General features: G+C 51.6%; 1 protein-coding gene across 3 annotated transcripts in view; it reads right to left on the reverse strand.

Annotated features, from left to right (window-relative positions):
• The window catches only part of WSCD2 (WSC domain containing 2), a 114395-nt gene that overhangs the window by 14777 nt on the left and 72266 nt on the right, over positions 1 to 27352 (reverse strand). For all 3 annotated transcript variants that reach the window (XM_032847398.1, XM_032847396.1, XM_032847397.1), the window contains 4 exons: positions 24054 to 24168; positions 20095 to 20279; positions 7749 to 7870; positions 5260 to 5434 (listed from right to left, as the gene is read on the reverse strand). In XM_032847398.1, coding sequence (XP_032703289.1) covers positions 5260 to 5434; positions 7749 to 7870; positions 20095 to 20279; positions 24054 to 24168 — 597 coding nt within the window. The remainder of the gene's footprint in view (positions 1 to 5259; positions 5435 to 7748; positions 7871 to 20094; positions 20280 to 24053; positions 24169 to 27352) is intronic.

The raw sequence follows: 27352 nt of genomic DNA on the forward strand, positions 1-27352 counted from the left end.
TGTGTAGGTAGGTGAATGGGTGGAAGGATGGATGGTGAGTGGGTGGGTAGACGGGGAATAATAGTATTTACTTTATAGGAATCTTGTAAGGATTGACATAATACATATAAATACATTAATACGATAAAGTGCTCAAAGGGGAGATTTTTTCCTTTCTCTCTTTTTTTTTTTTTCTTTTTAGTTTTCATCCTCCTCATGTGTATGTCTAGATTCTCTGGCTTTATAGAGTCCTGAGGGTGCTCCTGTTGTCAGAGCCCCAACACCTCCCACTGCAGCACAGAAGGCACCGTGTTGATTTATTTTGACCCCTAGAGATACAAGGGAAGCTGAGGGAAGGCCCAGCATAGGGGACTCTGCAGCAGGGGAAGGAGAGGAGAAAATCCTAGATTGGGGTTCTAGCCCTGCCTCCTCACTTGAGACCAATGAGCTCGATCCTTAGTTACCACAAAGGGACAGCAGACATCCCTGTACCCCTGGCACGTTTCGCCTGCCCCTGAGCCCATCAGACCCCTTGCCCCCCCCCTCCCCACGCTCCTCCTTCCCTCCCACTCCCAAGGGAGAAGGGCTATCACCGCTCCCGTGCCTGGGTCCCCATCTCTTCCCTCCTCCCCTTCTCTCTCATCCAGCTGGCTCTATCATATCCATACTCACACATGAACAAATCATGCCATCATTACAAAAATCTCTTTAAAGGAACACCTCTCTGTTCTCATCCCATTCCCATCCCACCTCTGGCTGAGCTGTCCACACTCGCCATTCTACCCTCTTTCTGCTCCTCCTTGCTCCCAGGAGCTCCCCTCTGAACTCCGCCCTGTTCATGCACAGACCCAGACCCTCTAGAGTCCCTGGTGACCTCCTGGAGCTCTGTGCAGCACCTGACACCATGCCCCGTCCTGCCCTTCACAGAATTCCTCCACAGAATTCCTCCCAGGGTTGTCTTTCCTGTCCTGCAGGACCTGCCCTTACCAAGATCTTGCTGGGAGCCACACTGATGTCTTATAACAGCCCATCAAGAAAATGTCTGAGTTCCTAAACTGAAATTCCAATTCTGCCACCTGTTTGCTGGGTGCCCTGGGAAAAATGACGGGTCTGAGCCTCACTTTCCTCACCTATAAAATGGGACTACTGAGACAGTGGTGCCCTTGGGAAGGTCACAGGAGGGAAGGTGTATGAACACGGGGCTCCCACATTAGAGCTCTGATCAACCACACCTCATGCTGTGGCTTCCAGTTGGGGGGCCCCAGTTCTCCATCCCCCCCACCGCCCCAGGTTCAGTATGTTCAGAGCAGACTTCAGAAAAAATCCAGTTTTGGTCTTTGTTAATGCCAAGTGGGTGCCTGGGGACAGTTTTCCTGGAAACACTGCAGAAAAAGACTAGGTGTGTAAAATTCTTGGTTAGGTCTTATATTTTGATACGGGTACGGATTATCCTGTTGACTTTGAATGGTCCCCTTAAAATCTTACATGCTATGTAAATGTTACTTCAAAAAATCAATAGTGGGAAGCCTGGGTGGCTCAGCCGGTCAAGCCTCTGCCTTTGGCTCAGGTCATGATCCCAGGATCCTGGGATAGAGCCCTGCATCGGGCTCCCTGCTCAGAGGGAGCCTGCTTCTCTCTCTGCCTGTTGGTTGCCCCCCTGCTTGTGTGCGTGCTTGCACCCTCTCTGTCAGATAAAATCTTAAAAAAAAAAAAATCAATTAGCCAAATTCAAAAATATTTTTAGAAAGCCAAAAATATTTTTAGAAAGCCAAAAATATTTTTAGAAAGCCAAAAATAGCAAATATTGAATTATAATTAAAGATATGTACATGGACATGTAATAATGCAACTTAGAGTTGACCTTCAAAAGACCTGGGTTTGAACTGTGCAGGTCTGCTACACATAGAATTTTTTTTTAATAAATCCAGTACACGACCATAAATGTGTTTTCCTTAATAATATTAATAATATATAATAATTTTATAACATATAATAATATATTATAATATATAATATATAATAAATATAATAATATAATAATAATAAATGTATTTTCTTAATAATATTCTCTTTTCTCTAGCTTATTTATTTGGATACGGTGTATAACAAAAGTAACATACAAAATATAGGTTAACTGAACACTGGTGTTACCAATACGGCTTCTGACCAATAGCAAGCTGTGAGCTAAGTTTTTGGGGAGTCCAAAGTTAAATGTGGGGGTGCCTGGTTGGCTCAGTCGGGAGAGCAATGCAACTCTTAATCTCCAGCTTGTGAGTTCAAGCTTCACTCTGAGCACAGAGATTACTCAAAAATAAATAAAACTTAAAAAAAAAAGTTAAATGTGTGGGGTGGCTCAGTGGGTTAAGCCTCTGCCTTCTGCTCGGGTCATGATCTCAGGGTCCTGGGATCGAGCCCTGCATCGGGCTCTCTGCTCAGAAGGGGGCCTGCTTCCCTCTGTCTCTCTCTGCCTGCCTCTCTGCCTACTTGGGATCTCTGTCAAATAAATAAATAAAATCTTAAAAAAAAAAAAAAAGTTAAATGTGGATTTCTCAACCACACCCGCGAGGTCATCACCACCCCTGACCCCCATGTCATTCAAGGGTCAAGGGTGTTTTGAAACGCACGAAAAAAATAAGAAGGATTGAAGGATGGCAAAATGGAGAGATGGAAGGTTGAGTCTGTATAATAAAAAGTCTATGGGATGCATCGTGGGTGTTCACGGTGTGATTCCAGTTTTTTTCTGGAGGTTTGACATTTTTTTTTTCCCCATCATAAAATGTTGGGAGGGAGGAAAATCAAAAACAGAAAACAAAACCCTAGTCCCTCAATTTCTCCAGAAAATGGCATTCTCCATTCAAATGCTGCTTGGGAGGTCAAGACCCATTTTGAGGTAAAGGCTGTTGTGTTCAGCCTGCAAAATAAAGTTTATTTGTTTATTTCAGCCCTGAAAAAGATAGCTCCAAAAGTCCAAGCAGGTGCTAGAGCTTTGGAATCAGAGCTCGTCTTACGCCAAGGCTGTCACAGCCAAGCATGAACAAGGCTTTTCCCTCTCAGAGCCCATTTCTTCCTGGAAAATGGGGCTAATCTCCCTACAGGATGAAATGGAGAATACGTAGGAAGCATTTTCAATGGATACTGAGAAGCTCCGGTTGCCCAGGATTCAGACCCCACCTGGGTCTGCATCCCAGCTCTGCCCCGTCCTAGCTGTGCCACTCAGGCCCAGCTACCCAACCTCTCTGCGCCAAGTTGGAAGACAGTCATTTTAGAACTTTTGTATATTTCAGAATATTTCTAAGTATTTAGAATTTTTGAACAGTTGTGGACCAGTAATAATACGGGCACCTAGGTCCTTGCGAGGACTGAATGAGTTAATTCAGTCTCAAGGGCTTGGACAGCACCTGGCACACAGTAGGTGTTGGAGAATCCTGTTCCCGGCAGGAACGTCAGGGTTTAGCACGCAGCAAATGCAGAATAAATGGCAATCATGATGGACCAGACTCTTGGCAACCTAATAAACCATGGGTCTCTCGAACCTTGCCAGTGTGAGGGACTGCAAGCCTGTCATGGAAAAACTGGAGAGCAGTAATGGCCTGGGGATATGGCCCAGGGGATGAGCAAAGCCATCCATCAGGGGCTCTTTATCGGCTATTGAAAAGACTCCACTGTCTACTCCGTCCACATCAAAGCCATTCACAGTCACGGAATAATTAATCTGTGCATGACTCTGCCTTAGGCCAGGGCCACACGGTTCTGCAGAGAGTCACCCACACTTCCTAAATGCTAACACATGTTCATCCCTCCTCGCTGTGCTATAAACAAAGCCAAGAGCTGCACTTACTAGATTCTTGCTCACTGGGCTCTTAGCACAACTTCAAGTACCACAGAAGGAGCTCCAGGAGGCTGCTACTGGTATCCCCATCGGACCCAACAGGGGACAAGCTCTTACTGGAGCTGCCACTAGCTCTTTAGACACCTTTGTGCCCATTAGAAAAAGACACCCTCCCCTTCCTCTGGGTAGAAGTGCTGCTATCCAGAGTGCAGAGCATGGCCTGGCTTTTGGGCACCACTTATCTTACAAGTTGTGACTGTGCAGTGCTCAACCTGCCCAACCGTACATGGAAGCCCAGTTCCTGGGAGATGAAAAGGAGGTCTAGCCCAATCATGTTTCATTGTATCTCCAGGCTTCAGGGGGTATGGGGATTGTTCTTTGCTCTGTGGGCAGAGTTTTCTAGCAAGGGCTTTGGAGTCTGAGACATGAAAACAAAGCACTCTCATAGAGTGCAATTGTGGCCGGTTCCCAACCTCAGAGTGCTGCTTCTCCCACCTGGAAAACAGAGATGATGTCGTCCTGATTGTAGGCTTACTATGGGCTTTACATCATTCAGGGAGCTGAAGTGGGGCAAGGGACCCGTGCTTAGTAGGTGGTCAGCATATTCAGATATTCAGATACTGGGGTAACTCAGCAAGGGTTTCCTTTGGCCTGAGTGCCCCAGCACCCTGTGTGCTACCCACACTTCATGATGCCTCAGTCTGGGGAAATGGCTTTCAGCTAGAAATTGTATAAGCAGCGTGACCTGGGGCAAGGCCCTTAACGGTTCTGTGTCAGTTTCCCTGCCTGTTAAAGCAGCCATATTGACTATTCCCACCTCCCGGGAGAGCCGAGAGGATTCAGCGAGAAAGCATGAACTAAGAACTCAACACAGACTCGGGCACCAGGAGACGCTCAGCACTGCCACCATTATGGGCCAGCAGCCCCAAGAGTCGGGAGGGGAGCCAGGCAAGAAGCCGAGGTCCTTCCAGCAAAGAGAAGATGACAGAAGATGAAGAAAGAGAAGATTTTATAAATAAATGGACAGACTCTTGGAATTGAAAGGGCTCCTAGAGATCAACCATCTAGAGCTGCATTTTGCAGATGGGGAAACTGAAGCCCGGAAAGGGGACGTGACTTGCCCAGGATCCTGCTGCAGGTCTGGGTTGGTCACCCACATCCCCCACTCCCAGCCCCAATGACATCACCCTCAATCTCACAGCCTCTACCACGGGAGACGAGCCACCCAGGTGGGGGCTCAGTAGGAGGGACAGAGATGAGGGTCTCTGGAACCTCCACATCCCTTGCCTCTGCTGTCCATTGGGATCACTGAGCCAGGCCAAGTTCTCCAGCCCTGTCCTTGCCTCTGCACTCTGGCCTACACAGTCGGAGCGGGATAGGCTGGGATGGGCTGGCCGGGAGCCCTCTGCTGGGGGGGGGGGGGGACGTCCGCGGGGAGAACCCCGGCTTACCTTGGACTTGTGTCTGGTACACGATGAAGTAACTGGGAGTCCCGCAGCTCTCAAATTCTTCTGCACTACACTTCTGGGCACAGAGCTGCTCGTCCTCCCTCTCGTGGAGGGGGAATCGCGTTGTGGGGAACCCGCAGTGGCAGGCATTGCCAGCGAGGGCGGCCAGCGGGTACTCCTGGACAGGGGAGATGAGAAGGAAGAGCGTCACTAAATCCCCGGACGGCCCAGACTCCCCATGCAGACCAGGCCTGGTGTTCCAATCGTCCCCAGCCTGAAAGGTCCCCAAACTTCACTTGGATGAGTTTGCCCCTCTTCGCGTCCCTCCCATGCTAGCATTTCTTTCCAGCTTAATTGAGGTACAATTGACAAATAAAACCAGGCACTTTGGTACATTCTGCAAATACTATAGAAAGAAACAATGTAATTACTTTCCAAGGAGGCACTCTGCCTGCCAAGACTCTGAGTCCCCATGGGCTCTGCTTTTCCTGCAAAGGGGAGATTAGTGGAGGGTTGAGAGGCGTTAGAGACACCTGAGCACGGAGACGGAGCTTTCTCCTGGAGGACTGGAAAGAAAACTACAAAGAAACTGCTTTTCTTACCGTCCTGCGCCCTGCCACCGGAAAGCCTCGGCTCTCAGAGGGACCTGAAGCCCATGCTTTGGGAAAAGCTGTCTGAGCCCATACTTTTAAGCCAAAGAGGACACGGATCCCCACGTCAGCTACGCTCTTCTTGGGGACAGCTGCTCCTAACTTCTTAATTTGTTCTGCGGAACAGCTGAGCCGGAGCGAGGTGGGGCTCAGGTTTGCTGTCCTTTGTCCGACCCGCAGCCCTGAACCCTCCTCGACAGGAATAACCTAGTAATACACCAAGGTCGCATCTCTGTGGCCAATCCTGCAAACTTTGCATAATAGGTTCGGCTTCTTCCTAACACATACTGAATAGGAACTTTACCTCTCCGCTGAAGGGCAGAGGCAGAAAGAGAGGGACAGCCAGATGCTGGTACGCAGGCGGGGCTGCGTGGGGCGTGACTGATGGCGTTTCTAACAGGTGATACACATCGAGCCTCGGCCGATTGCCTAAATCCCCTACCCTCTACCCCACGGCACAGGTAGTTCTGTACCCCTGCCCACAGGATCCCCTCAATTTTTCTCTTGTGACCCTTAAGGAGATCGGAGGAAACCAGAAGAGGGAGCTTTGCAGAGGGGCCTTCCTGTCCATCTACACACGCTCGCTCCCCTCCAGTCCTGCATACGGTCTGACTTATTGTTGCGCTGCTTCACCTGGGGCCTCACTGTCTCACCTGTCTGTGTCCCACCTGCAGCTGACCGGTGACTTGAACTTGCCTGGCTGCCCTCGAATGGTTCTGGAAGCCTCTCTAGGGTAGCTCAGAAATTCGGAGTGTAGATGCGGAGTAAGGCTCAGGTGTCATCCCTACTTGCTTGTGCTATGAGCTCAGGCAAGTGACTTCACCTGTCTGGGCACTGGCTTTGTCATCTGTGAAATGGGCTTGAAAATCCTCAACTCCAAGTCTCCGTGTGAGAGGTAAACTGAGACCCATGGTGCAGAGGGCTACACAGTGGGTGTGCTCAGGAAGCAACAGCCTCTTGGCATTCCCACGAGGGGCTTCGTGGATCGGGAGGCTCAGAGGGGTGAGACAAACAGGGGACGTGGGGCATTGGTGAGTTGGGGTGCAGGCTTGAGCACCCAGCAGGAGCCACAAGGCCGGCCCCCAGCAAGTGCCAGCATCTCTGAGGACAAACACAGCATCTGGTTGAGCCCGCATCCCCAGCACTGAGCACGGGGTTCTGGCACAAAGCAGTTTCTTGGTAGATATCAGCAAATGAATGAAAGGGGCAACCACTTTTTGTGGTGTAGAAGGGGTGGTTTTTTGGACCCTCATGGAATGAGTTCATCTTGAAAGAATGGAGCTCCTCAGACATCACTGCCTAGCCCAACTCTGGGTGTTGGGAGGGCACCAACGTTCGAGGCACAGCCCCTACTCTTGTGGAATTCATGGTCTAGTTAGGGAGGAAGGATCTCAGGATCTCGGGCTAAGACAGGACCCACAAATCATCTAGTTCAACTTCAATCCAACACCCAAATCCTTTGGATTCAGCTGGACACGACAACTGCCCTGACTCTACTTGCATGTCTCCAGTGACGAGGATCTCACTCTGTCTCAAAGTGGGGCTGCCCTTGCCTTTCCCTGACAATCTCATGCTTGTGGGCCCAAGTTAGAATGTTACCCTCATTCCTGAGCATTCCTGAGATTAGAATAAACTCACCTCCTCAGTGGGAAACAGACAGACCCCAAGTAACTTCTACCCCTTAGATTCACATGAAACTGTTGTGTCCCTCCTGTGTCACAGATCACAGAAATGACCCCCTCATCCTGGCTGGGCCGCTGCCTCTCCAGCCAAGCCCCTGCTTCCTGTAGCTGTTCCATACTGCCTCTTCCCGTAATTCTCTGAGAAGGACCCCTGGCTCACCTTCTCGGTGCAGAGGTCCACACACTTATCCACGGACATGTTTGGCATGGCAGCTGTCACGGGCAAGGCCAGGGAGAGGTTGTCAGGTCTGTGGAAGCAGCCTCGGAAGACTGCGCTTCCATCTGGAGAACCGGGGGAGGGGAAAGCAGGAGTCAGATTTCGGCTGGAGAACCACCTTCTGAAGAAAGTGCTTTTATTTTCTTATTTAAGATTTTTAAAATTTATTTGAGAGAGAGCACCAGCGGGGAGGAGGGGTAGAGGGAGAGGGAGAAGCAGACTCCCCACTGAGCAAGGACCGCCCCCCCCCACCAATGCAGGGCTTGATCCCAGGACCCTGAGATAATGATCTGAATCGAAGGCAGATGCTTAACCAACTGAGCCACCCAGGAACCCTATGATGGTTGTTTTAGGTCAACATGGCTAGGCCATGGCACCCTGTTGTTTGATCAAACATACATCTAGGTGTGGCTATGAAGGTATTTTGTAGATGTAACTAACATTTATACATACTGGACGTCAAGGAGACTTACAGGACATTACCCTGGAGCACATGGGTGGGCCTCACCCAATTAGTTGAAGGCCTCCAGAGCAAAACCTGAGGTTCCCCAGAGAAGAAGGAATTCTACCTTAAGGCTGCAGCATTAACTGCTGAGTTCCCAGCCAGCTGGTCTACCCTACAAATTTCAGGCTTGCCAGCTTCCACAACTGCACAAGCCAATTCCTTAACTAAATCTCCTAACGTGTGTGTATGTGTGTGCGTATGTAACTCCTACAAATTCTGTTTCTCTGGAGAACACTAACTAATAGAGTAGCATCATAGGCAATTTTTATTCTGATCTTTTTAAAACCATTTCTAGCTTTCTGTATGGTGAATATGTATTTTTAAAGTAATTAAGACAAATTTAAAAAATGTTTAGGGGCACCTGGGCGGCTCCGTCAGTTGAGCGTCAGACTCTTGATTGCATCTCAGGTCGTGGTCTCAAGGTCGTGAGATGGAGCCCCTCATGAGGCCCCGAGATCAGCAAAGTCTGCTTGAGATTCTCTCTCTCTCTCCCTCTGAACCCCCACAACATGCTCACACTCTCTCTCGCTCTCTGAAATAAATAAATCTTTAAAATTTTTTTACTGCCCCTGTCAAATCTATCGAAAGGCTCATGATGCCCATTTAAAATTGAGGTCAGCTGTTCTCAAATTGGAGTTGCTTGAACCTTTCCAGAACACAGCTGTCAGGTAAAACCAAGGACACTGTCCAGACAGCGCACCAAAACCAGAAGCCCAGACATTGGTGTTGTTTACTGAGTGCCTGCTGCTTGTGATCTACTCTGCTGGGAACTTTACTGACATCCTCTCACTGCCCCTTCTGGAAAACTCTGCAAGGTCTGGAGTAAGCTCTCATTGTGCCCCTGAGGGCAACAGGGCTCAAGCCGTGAGGTTACGGGACAAACCGAAGGACCCACTGTTGGCAAAAACTTACTGGAGATCATCTCCCCAACCAAATAAAGCAAGCTGCAAAAACCATGCACCTCCATCCCTGTCTCCCGGTCCTTCTTGAGCATGAAACCTCCCGGTTGGCGCACACGCATATGTTAGGTTTGCATGCAGGGAAAGGATACAGAATTGTCCCCTGGGCAGCCGAATGGTGGAGGAGCAGGAGGGAGGGAATTTGGGAGTGATCGTTTTAAAGGTCAGCTGTCATCCTGGGGATTATCTCTAGCACTTGGCACCCAGGAGCCCGAAGTCTTTCCTGGCAGAGGTAAATCTAGCAAACTGACAAGACATCTGGAATTTGGGTAAATGGTGACTTTCCAGAGCTAACTTCCAGCCTTGCACCATCCAGTCCTGTCTCCCTCACTGTCCTCAGCAATTGCTCCAGGCTGGTGAGGGAGCTGGCAGTGGCTGTGGTGGCTAGAAGTGGTCAGTGTGCTGTGGACCCACCCTGAGGTCCTCTGGGCCTCAGTTTCCCCACATACAAATGACAGGGAGGCGGAGAGACCACACAGATTCTCTTCCGTACAGGGTGGCACTCCATCCCCCCTCAAGTAAGGCACTGTCACACCCCAAATATCACTAGTGTCCCATCCCGTAGCCCAGGGCACTCACAGGGGAGCCCCAGAAATCAGTCACCCCTAGGAAGATTTGAGAGAATGTGCCATCCAAAGTGAGGCCTGGGAGAGGAGTCAGGCATTGGAGCTAAAGACTCACGGCTACGAGATGGGACACCGCACACAGGTGTGTGGACCCTCATTAACCAGAAAACTCCATCTGGAAGCCCACTCCGGTCCCAGGCCAGAGAGATACTGCCTGGTTTCCAGAAAGAGGGGAGCTTGTCTTCTCTCTTCAACTCTCCCTCCGGCTGATTGACCCCTACCGCCCATGCTGGGTGCCTGGCCTCTCTTCACGGCAGCCCCTGGGGTAGATGCTGGGGCTCCCCCCACTTATAGATGTGGAGCCAGAAACTCAAGGACTCTCTGCCTTCCAGCATCACCAAGTGGTCCAATGACAGAGTGATATGAAGCCAGGTTGCTCTGTCTTCCAAGTCCCAGCTTCTTCCAATAAGAATGATGCAGTTATGACGATTGGGGGCTTCGAGGAATATCGGGGTATGGCTGGGATCACCGTGGTTCCCGCATACCGGCCACATGGCTGTCTGGGGGAACCAGGCTTAGCTGCTCCCACGCATGGACTTGGTGAACACTCCCATCACTCTAGTGGCGAAAGCTTTCCCCTTCGTACGGATATAGGAACAAGGCTCAGAGGGCTGAAACCACTTGACGCAAGTCAGTCAACATCGAAGAGGCAGAGTGGATTCTGGAATCGAAGTGAGACTCCTTGTCCTGGCTGGGTGTCCGTCACTGGGTAAATACCTCTTCCCTACAAGAAAGGTCTCATTCTCCCCATTATACAGAAGGGGAAACGTAGGCTCAGAGAAGGAGAGTGATTTGCCCAAGGTCACACAGCTGACGAGGAGTGGCTTTTGGATTCTGAACCCAGGAATGTCTAAGCTCCAAGGCCTCACAATCTGGGCTGTCCCTCTTTAAGAAGCCACCTCTGAGCCTCATTTTATTAGCCTTTGCAAAACACTGTGACACTCGTTTTGCCTCTCCTGCCCTTTACACTCACTCCACCTTGACTATGAATCCTTCACAAAGTCAAGGCCATCGCTCTGAGGTATCTTGACACTGGAGTCAGATTTTCTTTAAGTACCAAGAAAAACTCTTGACCCTGAGTTTCCAAAACCATATTCGAATTGTTAACCTTGGGGCGCCTGGGTGCCTCAGTGGATTAAGGCCTCAGCCTTCAGCTCAAGTCATGATCCCAGGGTCCTGGGATCGAGCCTCACATCAGGCTCTCTGCTCAGTAGGGAGCCTGTTCCCCCCCGCCCCCGCCTGCCTCTCTGCCTACTTGGGATCTCTGTCTTTCAAATAAATAAATAAAATCCTCAAATTGTTAACCTTCCTATTTCCCATGGGATTTTATTCAAGAGACCATCCTATAGCCGCCTGGGTCATGGTTGAGGCTGGGAAGGCTGCTCTGGGAGATCATTCCGGGGCTGAGGCTCAAGGAGGCCCCTTCGGGATGGGGGGTAAGCCGGGGTGTACTGTAAAGTTCTGAAGCCCACCACCTCTTCCCCTCTAGGAGCTTCCATCCTAAGTGCCCCTGCCACTCCCTTGAGACTGTATGGGGGAAGACAGAGTGTGTTAGAAGGTGTTAACGGTGTTGGGGCACCTGTGGGGTGAGAACATGTCTCTGCATCATTGAGGCAAGAGGAGGCAGCCATGAGGCTAGCTGTGGCCTGGTTGTAGTGAAGTGTGTGGGAGGTGGGACAGGTGTGCATACTATGTGTGACGAGGAAGTGTGTGCCCCTGATTGTGGCAAAGTGAGTACAGATCGACCTATTCAGGCGTGTGGACGCTAAGCACTGAGACTGCGAACCTGGCCATGAGGGTCTGTCTATGTGGGTATCTGTACGTGGCTGCGGCTGGGCATGGGACCCCCACGGTGGGGTGGAGACAAAACCCTAGGTGATCTCTCTGGGCTGCCCGACAACCATGTACCCAAGAAGAGGGCTCCCTGTCTCCTAGCAGAGGGCCAGGCGGAGCCTAGCCAGCCTCCCACCAGACAGGCTCAATGCTACCAGGGTTGGGCATTTCTCAAAAATCCCTGAAGAGCCAGCACCTAGGTTCCAGCCAATATGGGTTTCCGCAGTGCACCATGCCAGAGAGAGATCAGGAGGGGGCAGGTCCCTCTACTGAGCCCAGCCTGAGTGGTGTCTCTCCCCAGGATGCTGTGAGTATGGGGACTATCCCCACTGGAGCTCACAGCTGGGCACTATTGGTATCTGTCTGGGTCCTGCGTATCACGGGACCTGATGTATTGATCTCTGGACAGCAGCATGGGTCTGCCTGTGGGCATGTGTGTGCTGGCATCCACCCACAGCGGTCTCTGGGGTCGCCCCGCTAGGAGTCACCCCTGCATCCTCTTGCAGACGTGACTTGGAGTAACTGAGGTCATGGGGCCATGAGCCCACACACACATCAGGACCCCCCCAGGGCCAAACGCTCGGCCCTCCATCACCCCAAGCCTGATACCTGCGTCTGGGGGTCCAACGGCTGATGGGCCCACACCAGCATGTATCTGCAGGGGTCTCGAGGTGCTCGGCTCTGACCCAGGGTCTGTCCAGTCTGGCCCCACCCCCAGAAGCCGCAGTTCCTCCCTGGAACCGACAGGCTGGGGACGAGCTGCCTGGCCTGGGAGTTGAAACCCAGTGGTAGGCACACATGAGCTCTGGTGCTCACTTTGCTTCTCTCCCCTGGAACTTGGGAGTCTCCACCTGCCACACAGGCAGCTCCGCCCTTCCATGATGTTTGCCCCTGGGCAGTTTTGGAGGCTTTACATTCTCATCTCTAAAATGGAGGCACGGACGCTGGGCGGAGGACACAGAGACAGCGATGCAGAAGTCTGGTGAGCGGGAAGTAGAGTGGAAGGGGCAGGGGAAGGTGTGGGGACCCGTCTCCTTGTCGCCTGGCCTTAGGCTTAAATGGAAAAGCAGGTGGAGAAGTAGTTGAATCTCTTCCCCACCATCTCTCCGTGTGACTTCTTCCCGCTGGCCTGGACACCGTCTTCAGGCAGGCAGACTCCGAGGGCGGGAAGGGGTGGGAAAATTGTCAGCCCAGCTCCACGCAGGTTGTCTCCCTTTGACGTTTAAGCATCTGCTAATGAGTCCCTGACCCTCCCAGCTTCAGAGGACGGCTGAGCTGAATTCTCTGAATGGCAAATGTGGCAAGGTTTTCTAAGGATGAATGAGCCAGGATGGAATCAGGAGGGCACTGTTCTGAGTCTCTCTTTGGGCAAGGTGTGCGCTAGGGTTGGGGAAGGAGGGGACCAGGGGTGGGAAGGCGGGTCCAGGCACAGCTGACCTGTGGGATGTGGGGTCTTCCTCCAGTCCTGCCTGGTAACTGGGGGCTTCCTGATGTCCGGCAGAAAGGCGGGGCTCCCGGGGATCTGGGAAGCATGCCTTGGAGGCCACTTCTCTCAGCCGCTCGCTCTCCTTCGTGGTTTGGTGATGGGAACGTGGATACACATAGTGGCCAAGACCTTTAACTCTCCCGCTACTCTCATCTTCTCCGTCTATAAAGTGGGCCGCCTGGTTCTCCCCATCAGTGGTGAGTGGCCCTCTCACTACTTACGTCTGCAAATGAAGAAGGGGCCAAACCCGGGTCCCTTGACCTTCCTGACACTCTTCTTTGATAGAAAGAATTTTGCATTTCCACGGCAGTCGGGAGAAGCCTTCCTGTTTGCAAAAATCCCTGGTACCCGCAGAAAGGGAAATGATTTACAGTTCAGGCAGACCTGGGCCAGATATTGACTAAGCTGTGTGTCCTCGGGCAGGGGACTTCCCCTCGCGAGCCTCGGTTTCCCGAGGAAATAAACAGGGATCCTATTAGCGCCGCACAGTGAAGGTGGAAGTCCGCGTGATCGTATTTACAATGCCTGAGACCTAACCAGGACTCCCTGCTCCTTTCTCCTTCGCCCATCCATGATATGGGAAGGGTGTCTGGATCCTACAAAGGAGCCACTCTCTGTGCCCCATTAACGAGCCCCTGGCACTCCCTATCCTGAGACAGATGGATAATGACCAACAACAAACACCCAGGACTGGGTCTTTGAACCAGTGAGGAATGGGCTGGACCTACCAAGGAGTTCCTCTCCCTAGGAGCCCCCCTCAGCCCATGATGGGGGAATGTGGGAGGGTAAACACCGCAGCTGCCTGTCCCTCTGGTGGGACACATCTGAAGCATGTTTATCCCCATCTCCCAAAGCTCCCCAGTGGGATTAAGGTTCAGCTGTCCTCAGTGGTGAGATCTGCTTTGTAAAAAACCTTGTAAGGGCTCCCTCCCTTCCTTGTCTCACTTCTTCGTCTCTCACAGGTGCACCTGCAGCTGGCTTGAACCCAACTTGAAATGGCTTTGGATCTTGAAGCATTTTTAATCCACAGGGGAAGTCCCACATGGAGTTCAGGGCCACTGCTCTCCCCAGGCCACAGTGTGTGGGAATGGTGCTCGGGGAGTTGAGCCATACCCAGCCTCTGGACAATGGCAGTGACCCTGGGTAGGATCTTTCTCCTGACCGACACTAAAGCCAGTGGAACATCAGCTGCTGGCTCTACGTCACCAGTGTTGCGTGTTACACGTACCACACCTATGATGTTGGCCAGACTGTTATCCGGTTTCACAGGTGGGGACCCTGAGACGTAATGAGAATTCAGTTGCTTTTCCAGGTCACACAGCTAGCGGGGAACAGAGCTGGGATGTGACCCCCATCCTGCTTGACATCTCCTCTTGGTTTTCTAATCCTCTGCCGTTCTGCGGGAGGCCTGCCCTATTCGCACACGGCTGGGGGCTCCAGAGACCCCACACCAGCCCCCCGAATTTCCCAGAAACCCTCTCAGGCCCCACAGCAGGGGTCCAGGAATCACAAAAGCCCATGGCCCACATTCTGATAATGTCAGCTCTTCATTGCCAGGCCAGCTGGGATGGTGCCTGACCTCGGCAGCTTGAGGCTTTTACTAGCAAGAGGTGAGCAGAGCAACTGTTTGGCAACTCCCTTTGCTGGGGGCAGATGAAGAACAGCCCGGAACCAGCTGCAAGTGTCTCTGAAGTCCTATCATCTCTTTGTTCTGGGGCTTCACAAAAATGAGGTAAATGTCACCAGGCGTCAGCTTAAAGGCAGGTGTGGAAGAGTTCCCCTCGGTTTGAAAGAGGCCACCACCCCCTGGGTAATTAGGCCAGGCTCTACTGCATTAAAGATGCCAGCGAGGAGGGAAGGCAGTGAGCTGGGAGCTGTTAACGGCTACCTATAATCAGAGAGAGATTGAATTACACAAAGAGCCTAACTGTCCGAGAATTCAAACCAGCTATTTTTAGCCATCACCAAAGGCTCCCATGGGCTGTTGCAAATTCAGAGAGCATGAATTGGGTGCTGCTTAGAGTACATTGAGTTTTCATTTCAGGAAGAAAGGGGCATCACAACTGCTCAAGAACACTGAGCTAGGTGCTTGCTTGACTTTATCTCCCTTGGTGGTCACAGCCATCTTTAAAGGCTGGAATTGTTCCCATTTTACCAATGGGGCACTCAAGGCTCAGAGAGTCAGCAGCCTGGTCAAAGGCAACACGCCAGATAAGTGAGAGACCTGGAAAAGAAACCATGTCCACCTGAGTTCAAGACCTACAATGTCTCTATCATAGTCTTTGTGGACTTTCTGAGGGGTTAAGAGCAAACCAAGTATTCCCCATCATGTTGCAGAAGAAAATTTTTCTAGCTATCATCTTTTTTTTTAAAGATGTTTATTTGTCAGAGAGAGACAGAGAGAGAACACAAGCACAGGGAAAGGCAAGCAGAGAAGGAAGCAGGCTCCCCGCCGAGCAAGGAGCCCAATGTGGGACTCGATCCCAGGAGCCTGGGATCATGACCTGAGCCGAAGGCAGATGCTGAACCCACTGAGCCACCCAGGCATCCCTAGCTATCATCTCCTTGACCCTACACAGCAGAACTCCTGAAGACCCATATAAATTATAAAATTCAGGGGTCCTGGGAACATATCAAAGGGGAGAGAGCTCCAGAACTGGCAAAGGAGGAGCTAGGGATGGTCCCTCCAGCCACTGGGACTTTCCACGATCATCTGTGGCTCTCCTTGGCAGAAGTGGCTGGAATGGAGTTATCAGTGAGCATAACACAAGCACAGACAAAAAACTCTCCTAACTTTCAAAGACAACAAATCGCCAAAACTCACAGTGCACAAAATACACTATGTAAATTGTGAACCCTAAGTCAAGGATCTGTTTTTTTTCCACGATCATGTAATACTTCCACGATCATAATACTTCCACCAAGACAGAAAACAAACAAACAAACAAAAAACAAGAGGAAAATGTGCTGAGTCCTGGGAGAAGCTAGTCTATCGGCAATCCTGGGGGTTTCAGGTAGAACTAATGGGCGGTCACCACCACGGACAGCCACCCAACGTGTCTTGTATGTACAGAACAGGTCCAGTATAGTTCGAAGAATCCATGTAGCACATATCTTGGCAAGAATCTTACAGGTAAATGGAATTTCTTGCAACATCCCATAAAGCCTTAATGCTCTGCCCCTGGGAGGAGAGCTATGTTTGCTGACACATTTAGCAAACTTCTGTGAAAAATGTAATCCAACCAAGAAGGAAGTCAATTTCTCGCTTCTTTTGTAACAAGAGCAAAGAGACCATGTGCCTGAGAGTCTGTGCTAAGGAAGAATAGGAGGGTGCCTGCAGACATTTGCTCTGCCAACCTCTTAATGCTCTTGCTACTAAAGGAGCATTCCATCACCCAGGAACACATAGGCTGCCTCCCTACACAAGGCGTATGCCCCACCAGAGTGGAGCTCGAAGAGAACAAGCCTCCTTTAGATCTTTCCAATCATTAAGAATTCTGTGCCACAGCTCAGGGAAACACAGTTAGGATACAGTGTTAATATGAACTAATGACTATACAAATGGAGTCTGGTTTCTACCATACCTGTTTCCTGGTGCATTTTCTCATTTCCCTGCCTAGTGTTGAGCCAGTAACTTGGAAGGCCTCCCATTCTGATTCATTTGTACACAAATGTATAAATCAGAACCAGAAATGGGAAGCCAAAGGTACACTGGGTTAGAGCAAAGACACTGTCAATTCTGTTTTGCTTGGAGTCAGCAAAGGGGGCAGAAAGATCAGAAGTCAGGGAAAGTAGGAGGTAATGTGCTTTATCAAGGGTTGTAAATCCAAGGAATTCTCCCCAAAGAGAGAAGCTGAGGTCCAGAATCCAATACAAGAGGTCAAGGGACCCATAGCACCCAAACTAGGAGTCAGAGGGGTGGGTTCCCACCCATGTGCAGTCCCTAGGAAGCACCGTGGCCTTTGGAAAATCATGCTTGCTCACCATTTCCTGAAGCCACCTTCAGACATTTGCACACTAATTTCTTCTGCCTACATTTCTCTCCCATCCCTTTGCAACTTGAGTCTAGATATCCCCCTTTCCTACACCAGGCAAAATCCTATGCATCTTTTCAGGCCCTAATCAAATAGCTCCCTTCTGTGAAGCCTCCCTCTAAGGCCGTTCAACTCAGCCACTTATGCTCTCCAGGCTTCAGTCCCTAAAGCTATAAAAGGGGACATAAGCAAGGAAGGTGCTTCCAACAGGGTACTCGACATAGGACCTTTGCTGACCCTGCACCTTTTGCTCGTGGTTGGAATATAGGGCTCTCCCTTTCATCCAGAAATCTCCTTGGAATGAGATTCAGCTCAAATGTTGCTCCCTTGGTTCCCACCGACAGAGCCCCTGCGATCCCCCAACACATACCACCCCTGGGGCTGGGTCTGTTTCTCCACTGGATGGTGAGCTCCCCAAGGACAGGGACTGTGCTTCATCCTCCACTCATCTTCCCCATACCTAATCCACGTACATGCCCCTCAAGCATTTTGCCTCAATGTATGGTCCCCATGTTCTCTCCAGACACCCTGTTGCCAACTAGGAGCCCACCAGAAATCTCAGTCTGACATATCATCAACCATCCATCCCCTTATCCAAGCCACTTCCATTCTTGTGTCAATCTTGAGGTTAATAAGGCTTCGGTTTTCTTCCGGAGGCTTCTGCTGAAGGTACCCGCTATCATAGTCACGGATGCCATCCTCTGTAGACACAACTTATGTTCCCTTCTTGGACATCAACTTCAAAGACTCTTTTCTCAGATGGAATAAAATGCCATCCCGGGTAATTTTGCTGCTGCAGGAGGCGGGTAAGCTGAGGGGAGGCAGCGGCATCCCTGCCAGCCCCTGGGGGCTGACTCCAGCAACCACCCAGCCCTCCCGCTGCTACAAGGGCAGGACACACCCTGTCATACAGAATCGAGTGTCTTTGAATCCTGCGGCTTGTGTATTTCAGCTAAAAAATCTTAGATGGCCTGTGATACTGTTCTTCCTATCAGGTGGTCACAGTAGTTGTGTATGTGTGTGTGTGTAAGAGAGAGAGAGAGAGTATGTCAGGAGTCGGCGGGGGGAGGGGCAGAATATGTCCAGATTATCCAGCCAATCTGAACATTAACCAAAAGGAAGTCTGGCTGCTGTCTGGCTAACGACCGACATGGCCTAATTCGGTGACCCAGCTCTTCCTAATGCACTAGGATGCTGTAATGGCAATAGCTTTCTCGCCAAACACCCACAACTCTAATGCCACGTCGCCAGATAGTCAAAGTCGCCATCAAAATAACATAAATATTGGCATAAATAAAGGGATCTGCTTGAGGATGGTAAATCTGCCATCAAATTAAAACCTCATTACACTAACGGCCAAACCAGAGCCTTGCCGTGTGAACATTCTCCAGCCTGGATGTCACACACTGCCTGTGACCGCTGCCAGCCAGGACTTCAGCCCCAGGTGACCTGGGGCTACTCTGGGGCGGTCGATGGTGCCACTGTTTGCAGCAGTCAGCACCCTTGGAAACTGGCAGCACCCTCAACCGTCCTGTAGCGCAAAGCTCGAGCAGGGGCTTCAAAAGCGCGGGATTTGGGAGACAGAATGCATTATCAGGCAAACCAACAATGAGTTTTTATAAACAACAGCACTGGCCCTGTGGAAGACAGGCAAACCTGCCCACGTGGGCAGCCCCCCCCACCCCGTTCTGGGCAGGGCAAGTCCCCCGCTGAGGTCTGAGGCCTTATTATTCAAAGTGTGGTCCCTGGCCCAGCAGCCTGGCATCAGCTGGGAGCCTCCTCAGAAATGCAAAATCTCACCCTGACCTGCTGAAACAGAATCTGCATGGTAACATCTCCATAGGGTTCACAGGCGCATTCAGATCTGGGAAGCGCTGGCCCAAGGGTCAGAGCTTCGGTTGTGGGTTCCTGTCCCTGCCTCGGGACTGCATCAGAAGGGTAACGGGGAGAGACGCAGCCCTCCAGCTTTTGTATAGGCCCTTAGCCATTTTCGCAAGTTTGTGGGTCACCTTTAAATAGCCTGGGTGACCTTGGCAGGTCTACTTAAACTCGGCGAGCCTCAGTTTCCCCACTGTAAAATGGGAATTAACACTGGTAACCGCCTGGAGGAGCTATAGGGAAGGGATACGAAGTTGGGTCTGTAGCAGGCTTGACATAGCGCCTGGCACACGGCAGATTCTTGCTAAACAGACATTAACTGTTAGGAAGCACCCAGAGCAGGGGACAATGCGACGATGTCTGCAGAAGACGGGTCAGTGCCCATGCTCTCCTGCTCGTCTCCCTCCCTCCCTCCACGTGGAAAGGGAGGGTTTTTCTAACAAGACTGCAGCATCAACGTGCAAGAAATTCTCTCAATGGGAGCATTAAAGACACAGCCTGCGGAGTTGGTTTAAATCCTCTGCGGCTTAGGTGACACGACCCTCAGTTTCCTGGTCGTCAGATGGGAGTCAGAGAACAGTGCCTACTTGCAGGGTCACTGTGAGGATGGGCTACTCCGCATAAGGCACTTAAAAAGGACCAAATGTCCGCTCTTGCCAGGGTCATAGTCATCTTCCTCGCCCGCATCATCAATACAGACAATAGGCTCTCAGGAAATCAGGAAGGCTCACTTTGTCAAGGAGGAAAACGGGAGAAAGGGGGACGCGGCTGGCACAGGGGACAGCTCAGTGTGGGAGGGAGAGGACACGGACAGGGGGAAAATGTTTGGAGAAGCTGGAGCAGAGGACTCTGCAAGGACTGTGGTGGAAGCTGGGGCAGGGCAGGCCCGTGGGGGTGCTGGGGAGCCACGGAAGGCGCAGGGCAGGGAGCAGCACAGCCACGGAGAGGGGCAGGGCCGACTCACGTACACCTGCGAGCAGACTCCTGGGCCAGCTGCAGCCGGTAGACGGAGAGGCGGTTGGCGCCACCGCACACGCTGCCACGCTCGCCCTTACATCCCATGTCACACTCGGCCTCGCTCACGTTTGTCGCCTGGATCTTGTGGCCGCAGTAGCACTCGGCTCCGAACTCCAGCCCGGCATACAGGTAACCCCTGGGGAAGGCTGCAGTCAGGCTACCGTGCGGACCCCAGGGGCCGGGAGACTCGGGGGGATGGGAGGTCTCCGGGGCCCAGAACCCCCAGGACCACCCCCCTGCCTTCATCCCCATATACCTACCCACGTGGCCACAAGTGTCCTCCTGACTTTATACATGTCACACACACACACACACACACACACGCCTCCAAGCCTGGGGTCCGTCCATCCCAACCCATCCTCTTGCTCCTCCCGTCTAGTGCCAGGCGCTAATTCTATCTCCAGAGTCCAGCCCTTTTATTCCAGGAAATGTCCCCCAAGAATGATGCCTCCAGGTCCCTTGAGAAGAGCTGGAATGAAAGGAGGAGGCAGGGACTCTTGTATCCCCTTGGAAGATGGCAAAACCAAGGTCACATAGCCAGCCAAGGAAAAATTCCTTCCCCTAAAAAAAAAAAAAAAAAAAAAAAAAAAATCCAGGCACTGCAAGGTTTTCAACTTTTTTTTTTTTTCCTTAGCCATCAGATTGTTTCCTAAAAAGGACTCTCAGTGGACACCCATTCTGTAAACAGAAAGGCATGGCCTGCTCTGGTTGCAGGGGGTGGGGACAGAGGGAGAGGGTTGGGACAAGTCCTGCTCAGCTCCCTTGCCAGTGAGGTGTTCTCCAGAACCAGGAAGGCTTAGCCTGCAGGGCCCCTGGCCATGCATGGCGGCCCCGAGGGGAGCGGTCAGCTCACATCTTCAACTGATGGACCCACGCAGACTCAAGCCTCCACACACCCCCACTACCGTGTGGCATGTGCTAGCCTCTGCTCCACACGTTCACCTGGACAGGTGCAGCTAATGGGCACCTTGGTGCCTACCCCCAGCATCCTGGGGCTGGGCCAGACTGCCTTGCGCCCATCTTTCTCAGAACTGCTGTCTCTCTGAAGCCCTGGTTCTGGGGTGCCCTGAGCCCCTCTCGTATAACTAGATCCAGTGATGGAAGGAACCCAAGGCGGGGGAGAACCACTTCTAGGGGGTGTCACAATTCTAGAACAAGCAGTAGCTTCCTCCTAACCCTCTCCCTTGGATGGCTCACAGCAGGGAGGGCGGGGGACAGCTGCTCTGGGAGGATACAGCCACCAGCTGGGAACTCCTGTTTCAGAAGGGGATTTTCAAGTCCCGTCCGTGCCCTCAGATGGCTGCAGTCGCTGCCCCTCTTGACCACAAGGTCATAGAGACACTGAGGCAGAAGCACCTGGCTAACCCCACTCCTAGATTGTAGTTTCTGGCACCCAGAAACTCTGGGAGATGATAATGTTTGTTGGCTTAAGACGCTAAGTTTGGGGATAATTTGTGGCCCAGCGAAGGATAACTAATACAGGAAGGGAAATGGAGTCGGCCTTGCTATCCTTAGGGTCCCTGGGAGGACCTCAGACAGTTAATCTTGATGTGCCTGCAGCGGCCTTCGACAGAAAGATCTTTCCAGAATTCAAACAGATCACACCTCTCTACTGCCCCACCGCCCCCTCCCCTGCCCCACCCCCAGCTTCCACTGCAGGCAGATAAGCTTCCAGACGGCTTTGCTCAGCCTACAAACCCTATCAGTGGTTCTTTAACATGGACAGCCATTAGGATCACCTGGGGAACATTTTTTAAATGCTTCCAGAGAGTCTAATTTAATTGGCCCTGTAATTCTAACGTGCCGCTTTGTGTGAAATTCAGAGGAGTGGTGCACCAGCTGTGGGCCCGGGACCCACAGAATCCATATGATCTCTGTCTCAGAACTCAGGAAAAATGCAAATTCTGGTCGCCTTCCGCCCCCTCTCCCTCACCCCGGCCCAAACCTACCGAACCAGAAAGTGGGAATGGAGTCCAGCCATCTATATTTACAAGAGCCCGGGTGATGGAGTTATTCACTCCAGGCCGAGGACCCCTGTCCTAGATGATCTGCTCCCCCCCACCCTGTCTTCCCCCCCAAACTACCCCTTCATTCTCAACACCTGGTGTATGCTAAGTGTTTAACAAATATTTGTGGAATGAATGTACATCAATCCCCCGATTAACAGCCTCCAGCAGCTCCCCCTTGCCAGTGGCTAATCCAGATGCTTCAGATGGCATTCAAGGCCACACGTCAGCAGGTGTCAGCCAGCCCTACAGCTTCCCCTCCCTCCTGACAGCTTCCCATTGGGACTCCCTGTGCATCCCCATCCTGCCTACCTGAGGAGGCTTGGTATTGAGGATGTTTCAGGAGTTCTGGTCTTTGAGTAGGCTGCTTTTTCTATCCTACTGACCTCCCTAGAAAACTCCTATTCATCCTTCAAAACCTGGTTCAAGATCTCACCTTTGTAACTCTTCCTGAGCTCCCCATTCCCTCAGCCTTTGCAAGCCTGCTGTCGTCTGGCTAGCACACGCCGCCCAGCACCCCTCGTACTTGATGTCCCCACAGTCTGGTTTCCTCATCAGCCTCTTAGGGATTTTGTGGGAGGGGAAGGAGTTTAAGAGTTAATATTTGCAAAGTGCTGAGAACGGTGTCTGGCACAAAACAAATGCCCAGCACAGATAAGATTCTGCTCTTCTATTCCCCAAGCCTGTGCCTGCCTCCATCTTCCCAACCAGCTGGGGAGCCCCCAGAGGGCAGGGCTGCGGCTGACTCACTGCGGCTCCAGCACCCGGACACACACACGGACAGCAATAAATATCTGCTGAACTCAAACGGATTTCGTGAATTCATCCAACTCACTCTGAAGCTCACCTTGGTGGTCACCTCCTCTGAGTCTTTCCTGATGACTGAGGCAGGCTGGGGGCTCTTCTGCATTTCCACGGTCTGCAGTTCATGCCATCTGAACCCTCATCCCGCTACAAGGCCCTTCTCGGTGTACCTGCCTATCTTCCCGTCAAGGCTGTGACTCCATGGGGGTCATGAACTCTGCAGAATTCACCTCTGTCTCCCCACAGTTTGGTACATCCTAAAGGGCTCCGCATCTTTCACAAGATGGAGAGGGCCCCGGGCTCAGGGAGCGGATTATAAAGGGACATCCTCATCAAGCACAAAGGGAGGAGTCCCTCGGCCACCCTCGTGCTCATTTCTAGGACAGCCACGCAGCTGAGGTCCATCCGAATTTGTGACCTCAGAGCTAGCCAGAGAGAGTCCGAAGGTAGACGAGCCAGCAGCCCCTTCACAAGCCACCCCCAGACTAAGGTGGCAATGCCAGGGCCCAGGCACAAGCTGAGGCCCCTGTCCCCACTTGCCAGTCCTGTGGGACCTCCTCCACTTTTGGGAAGTCCACTGCCTCCCCCAGTATATGTCCCCATCAAGAACATCACTTACTGCAACTGGAAATCACTGTGGGTACAGGTGCGTGTTTCTACGTGTGAGATGTCCCATGGGTGTCCTACAAGCCTCCCGCTCACCGAGTCACACCCGTGAGCTTTTCCCGCACACGGGCACAGGTTTGGAGCCTTGCACACAGATTCACAAAGTCTCCTGCGCACACAACCACCATCACTTAAAGATCATGCTGCATGCGCGTGAGGCTTCCGAACCTAGGCCGCTGAACCCGCACGCTGTACGCACAAACTCACACCGAGGCACAGGGTCAAACTATGCGACCAGAAACTCCCACAAACCAACGGTCCAGCTCATTTGCATACACGCAGGCGCACAGCATGCACACACCCCCACCCCCCAGCATCATAAGTCCCTCGTGACCACGTGCTCATCCTCCACTGTGCCCTTCCGCGGAAGAGGAAAGAACACCGCCAAAGGAAGGAGTCTGGAATGAATGGAGCGCGGGACATCAGGGCCCTACCGTTCTGCGCAGTTGTCCTGGCAACGGAAGATGGTCATCTTCTTGTAGTCAAAAAAGGACACGCCTCGCAGGGCCCGGCTCTGGGTGTCATCCAGGTAGCAGCCGATGTACTTGGCTTTGGGGAGAAGAGAAAAGTCAGATCTGGCTGGGGACAAAGCAGAAAAGGATTTGCAAACGAGTGGCAACCGGGGTCCCTCTGGGTACGTGGTCGGTTCTTCCCTCCCATCAGAAAAGCAGAAACAAGAGACTGAAAGTCATGTGGGCTGGCAGACGATGACCCTGAAGGGCACTGGAGGCCAAAACAGGATGAAGGGACTCTTCTGCGGCCAGGGTAATGAGCAAGCCCCTGGACTCCACTGGTGACAACCAGTAGACGCCCAGAGAGCCAAGCCAGGGTCATTCTCCAGTGACCCATATGGAGACAGCTCGGAAGAGTCTGACACAGCTGATAGCGTGTTCTCATTTCTACAAGCTGCCTCGAGATACTTACTTTTCCTTGCACACGTGGGCTGGGAAAGCTCAAAGGATAGCCTCAAAGGCTTCCCAGTTTGGTTACTTCCGGGCACTGGCCTAGTGAGTCTGGGCCAGGGTCCCTCCCTAAGGTCTAGTGTTCTTCACTGTGGGGATGAAAACACCACCAGTGAGGTCAAAACGGAATGATCTGCATAAATGTTTCTACCATAGTGTCTTGAGTGTAACAGGCGCGAAGGTAAAATGAGTGCAACACGATCTGTCATTCGCAGCGCCATGCAGGTACTTCACAGTGTGCCCACGCCCGGGCCAGGGGGAGTGCTCTCATCCAAAGAAAAATTTTAAATGATGTATAAAAACCAATGTGCTCTTGTACTTCACGGTAAATAGTCATTCTCGCACATCAAGACCACACTTCACAGTTTATAAAACGGTCTTTCCCTGTATGTTCTCAGGACTGGGACGTGTGCTTTGCTAAGTGGTTTACATAGACTGTCTCGCTGAAACCTTACGATCATCTTCCAAGTGCTAATATTCCCACGCTATACAGAAGAGGAAATGGAGGCCCAGAGGGGTGAAGCACTTGCCCAAGGAAACACAGCTGGTACTTGTGGAGCCAGGGTGGGCCCAGGTGCATGTCCTGAATCCCTGCTTATTTCTAGAATCCAGAGAACCTTGCAAGGACCCAGGTGAAGTGGGGAGTGCTGGCAGGTTCATGCTCTCTGATGACTCAGCAGAGGCCCGGAAAGGTCCAGCGGCTGGCCTAAAATTTGAGGCTCAGTGGTGGCAGGACCAAGATTTCAGTCCAGATCTATGGGAGCCCCAGACCACAGCTCTTTCCACTAGTCCATTTGCAAGTAACTGGAGGATGCCGCCAGCTCTCGCGGAGGATGACTGAGGACAAGATGGGTCACTTTCCCTGGCAGGCCTGCTGTCTCTTTCAGCTGTGGGCTGGCACCCCCCGTCGCTTGTGGTGGAGAACGGGCTTGAGCAGAGGGTACCAGCTCCTGCTGAGCAGTTGAGCCCCTTGGGGCCAGCCTGCTAAGTGCAGAATTTGTCAGCGCTGCTGGAAACGGGCCTCGTCCTCATCACTCTGAATTTCTTTTCTTTTCTTTTTTTTTAAGATTCTATTTAGTTATTTATTTGACAGAGATCACAGGTAGGCAGAGAGGCAGGCAGAGAGAGGAGGGGAAGCAGGCTCCCAGCTAAGCAGAGAGCCTGATGCGGGGCTCAATTCCAGGACCCTGAGATCATGACCTGACGCGAAGGCAGAGGCTTTAACCCACTGAGCCACCCAAGCGCCCCTGAATTTCTTTTCTAAGACAGCGGTGATGTGGTTGGCTAAGAAGAGTCCAGCTTGAACAGAAAGATCGCTTCCCTGGAGCAGGCCCATCACACGGGGACAGTTGTGGAGAAGCCCCCTCTTGTCCCCATGTTTGCTCTATGTTGTGTGCCTTTCCTATCACAGAGGGGGTCCTGGCCTGGGGTGCTGTTCACACCTGAGCTGGGAGGAAGAGCTTCAGCTCAATAGTTCAGTAAAGGACATAGTGTTCTGGGAAGGATTGTAGAAGGAATAGGACAGGCGTGGGGGGGCGGACAAATGGGGAGTAGGAAGAGGGAGAGAGGAAGGGGGGAAAGGTTATTTTGACAGCGTGAGTTCTTTGTTATCAGATCAAAAGACTGTGTGTGGGGCCAATGATTGAGCACCTACCGCATGCTGTCTACTATGGATTATTCCTTTTAATTTTTAAAAATTTTTAAGGTTTTGGGGCACCTGGCTGGCTCAGTCGGTTAAGCATCTGCCTTTGGCTCCGGTCATGATCCCAGGGTCCTGTGATTGAGCCCCACGTTCCTTCTCCCTCTGTCTACTGCTCCCCCTGCTTGTACACTCTCTATCTCTCTCTCTGACAAATAAAATCTGAAAAAAGAATGTTTAAAATTTTTAAGGTTTTCATTCCAGTAAGTTAGCGTATAGTGTTTTATTAGTTTTAGGTGCACTATACAGCGATTCGATAACTTGATATAATTCGATAACGTTACTCACTCATCATGGTAAGTGTCCTCTTCCTCCCATCCCCTATTTCCCCCATTCCCCCACCCACGTCCCTTTTGGTCACCATCAGTTTGTTCTCTAGAGTTAGGAGTTGGGTTTCTTGTTTTTCTCCCTCTCCTTCTCCCCTCCCTTCGCTCATCTGTTTCATTTCAGGAAGTCCGGATAGGAGTGAAATCATATGGAATGTCTTTCTCTGGCTCATTTTGCTTAGCATTATTTTTTTTTTACATTCACACCCTCCCATGCTTATTAACCCATTTTACAGATGAGGAAGCTGATCCTAATGACAAGGACACCTTCCTGCCTTAGAAGCGACTCTGAGTTTTGGCATACTGTGTCTGTTCTGACCCGTCACCACGTTACTTCTGTTTCTCCTCTTTTCTAAACAGAATTAGAAGCTACGGCATTTACCTCAAGTTCCTACACCCTGTAAGCATCTCGCTTAAAACTTAAGCCCGAGTCTGTCCTCCAAATGTTTTATTTGTGGGGAGGATCTGCTTCCATTGGTCCAGGGTCACCAAGAGCCACATAGACCTGATGGGGAAAATTGCAAACGCTCCCCGATCTGCTGGGCTTGAAATGAGATGTGCTATGGCTTCGGGTGGTCTCACCTAAGGGTGGAGGTAGGGGCATTTTGCTCTATGCGGGACAGTGGATCGATCTGTGCTTGATGCAATTTTGATCATCAGAGTAACAACAGTCAGGGTACATGTGTGTATACACGCGTCCACTTTGGAGTGAACGGGGGTAGGGGGTTGTCATGATATCGTTCACA

Source organism: Lontra canadensis, unplaced genomic scaffold, assembly GCF_010015895.1.
Source record: "Lontra canadensis isolate GAN:19392208 unplaced genomic scaffold, GSC_riverotter_1.0 scaffold187, whole genome shotgun sequence".
Classification (NCBI taxonomy): domain Eukaryota; kingdom Metazoa; phylum Chordata; class Mammalia; order Carnivora; family Mustelidae; genus Lontra; species Lontra canadensis.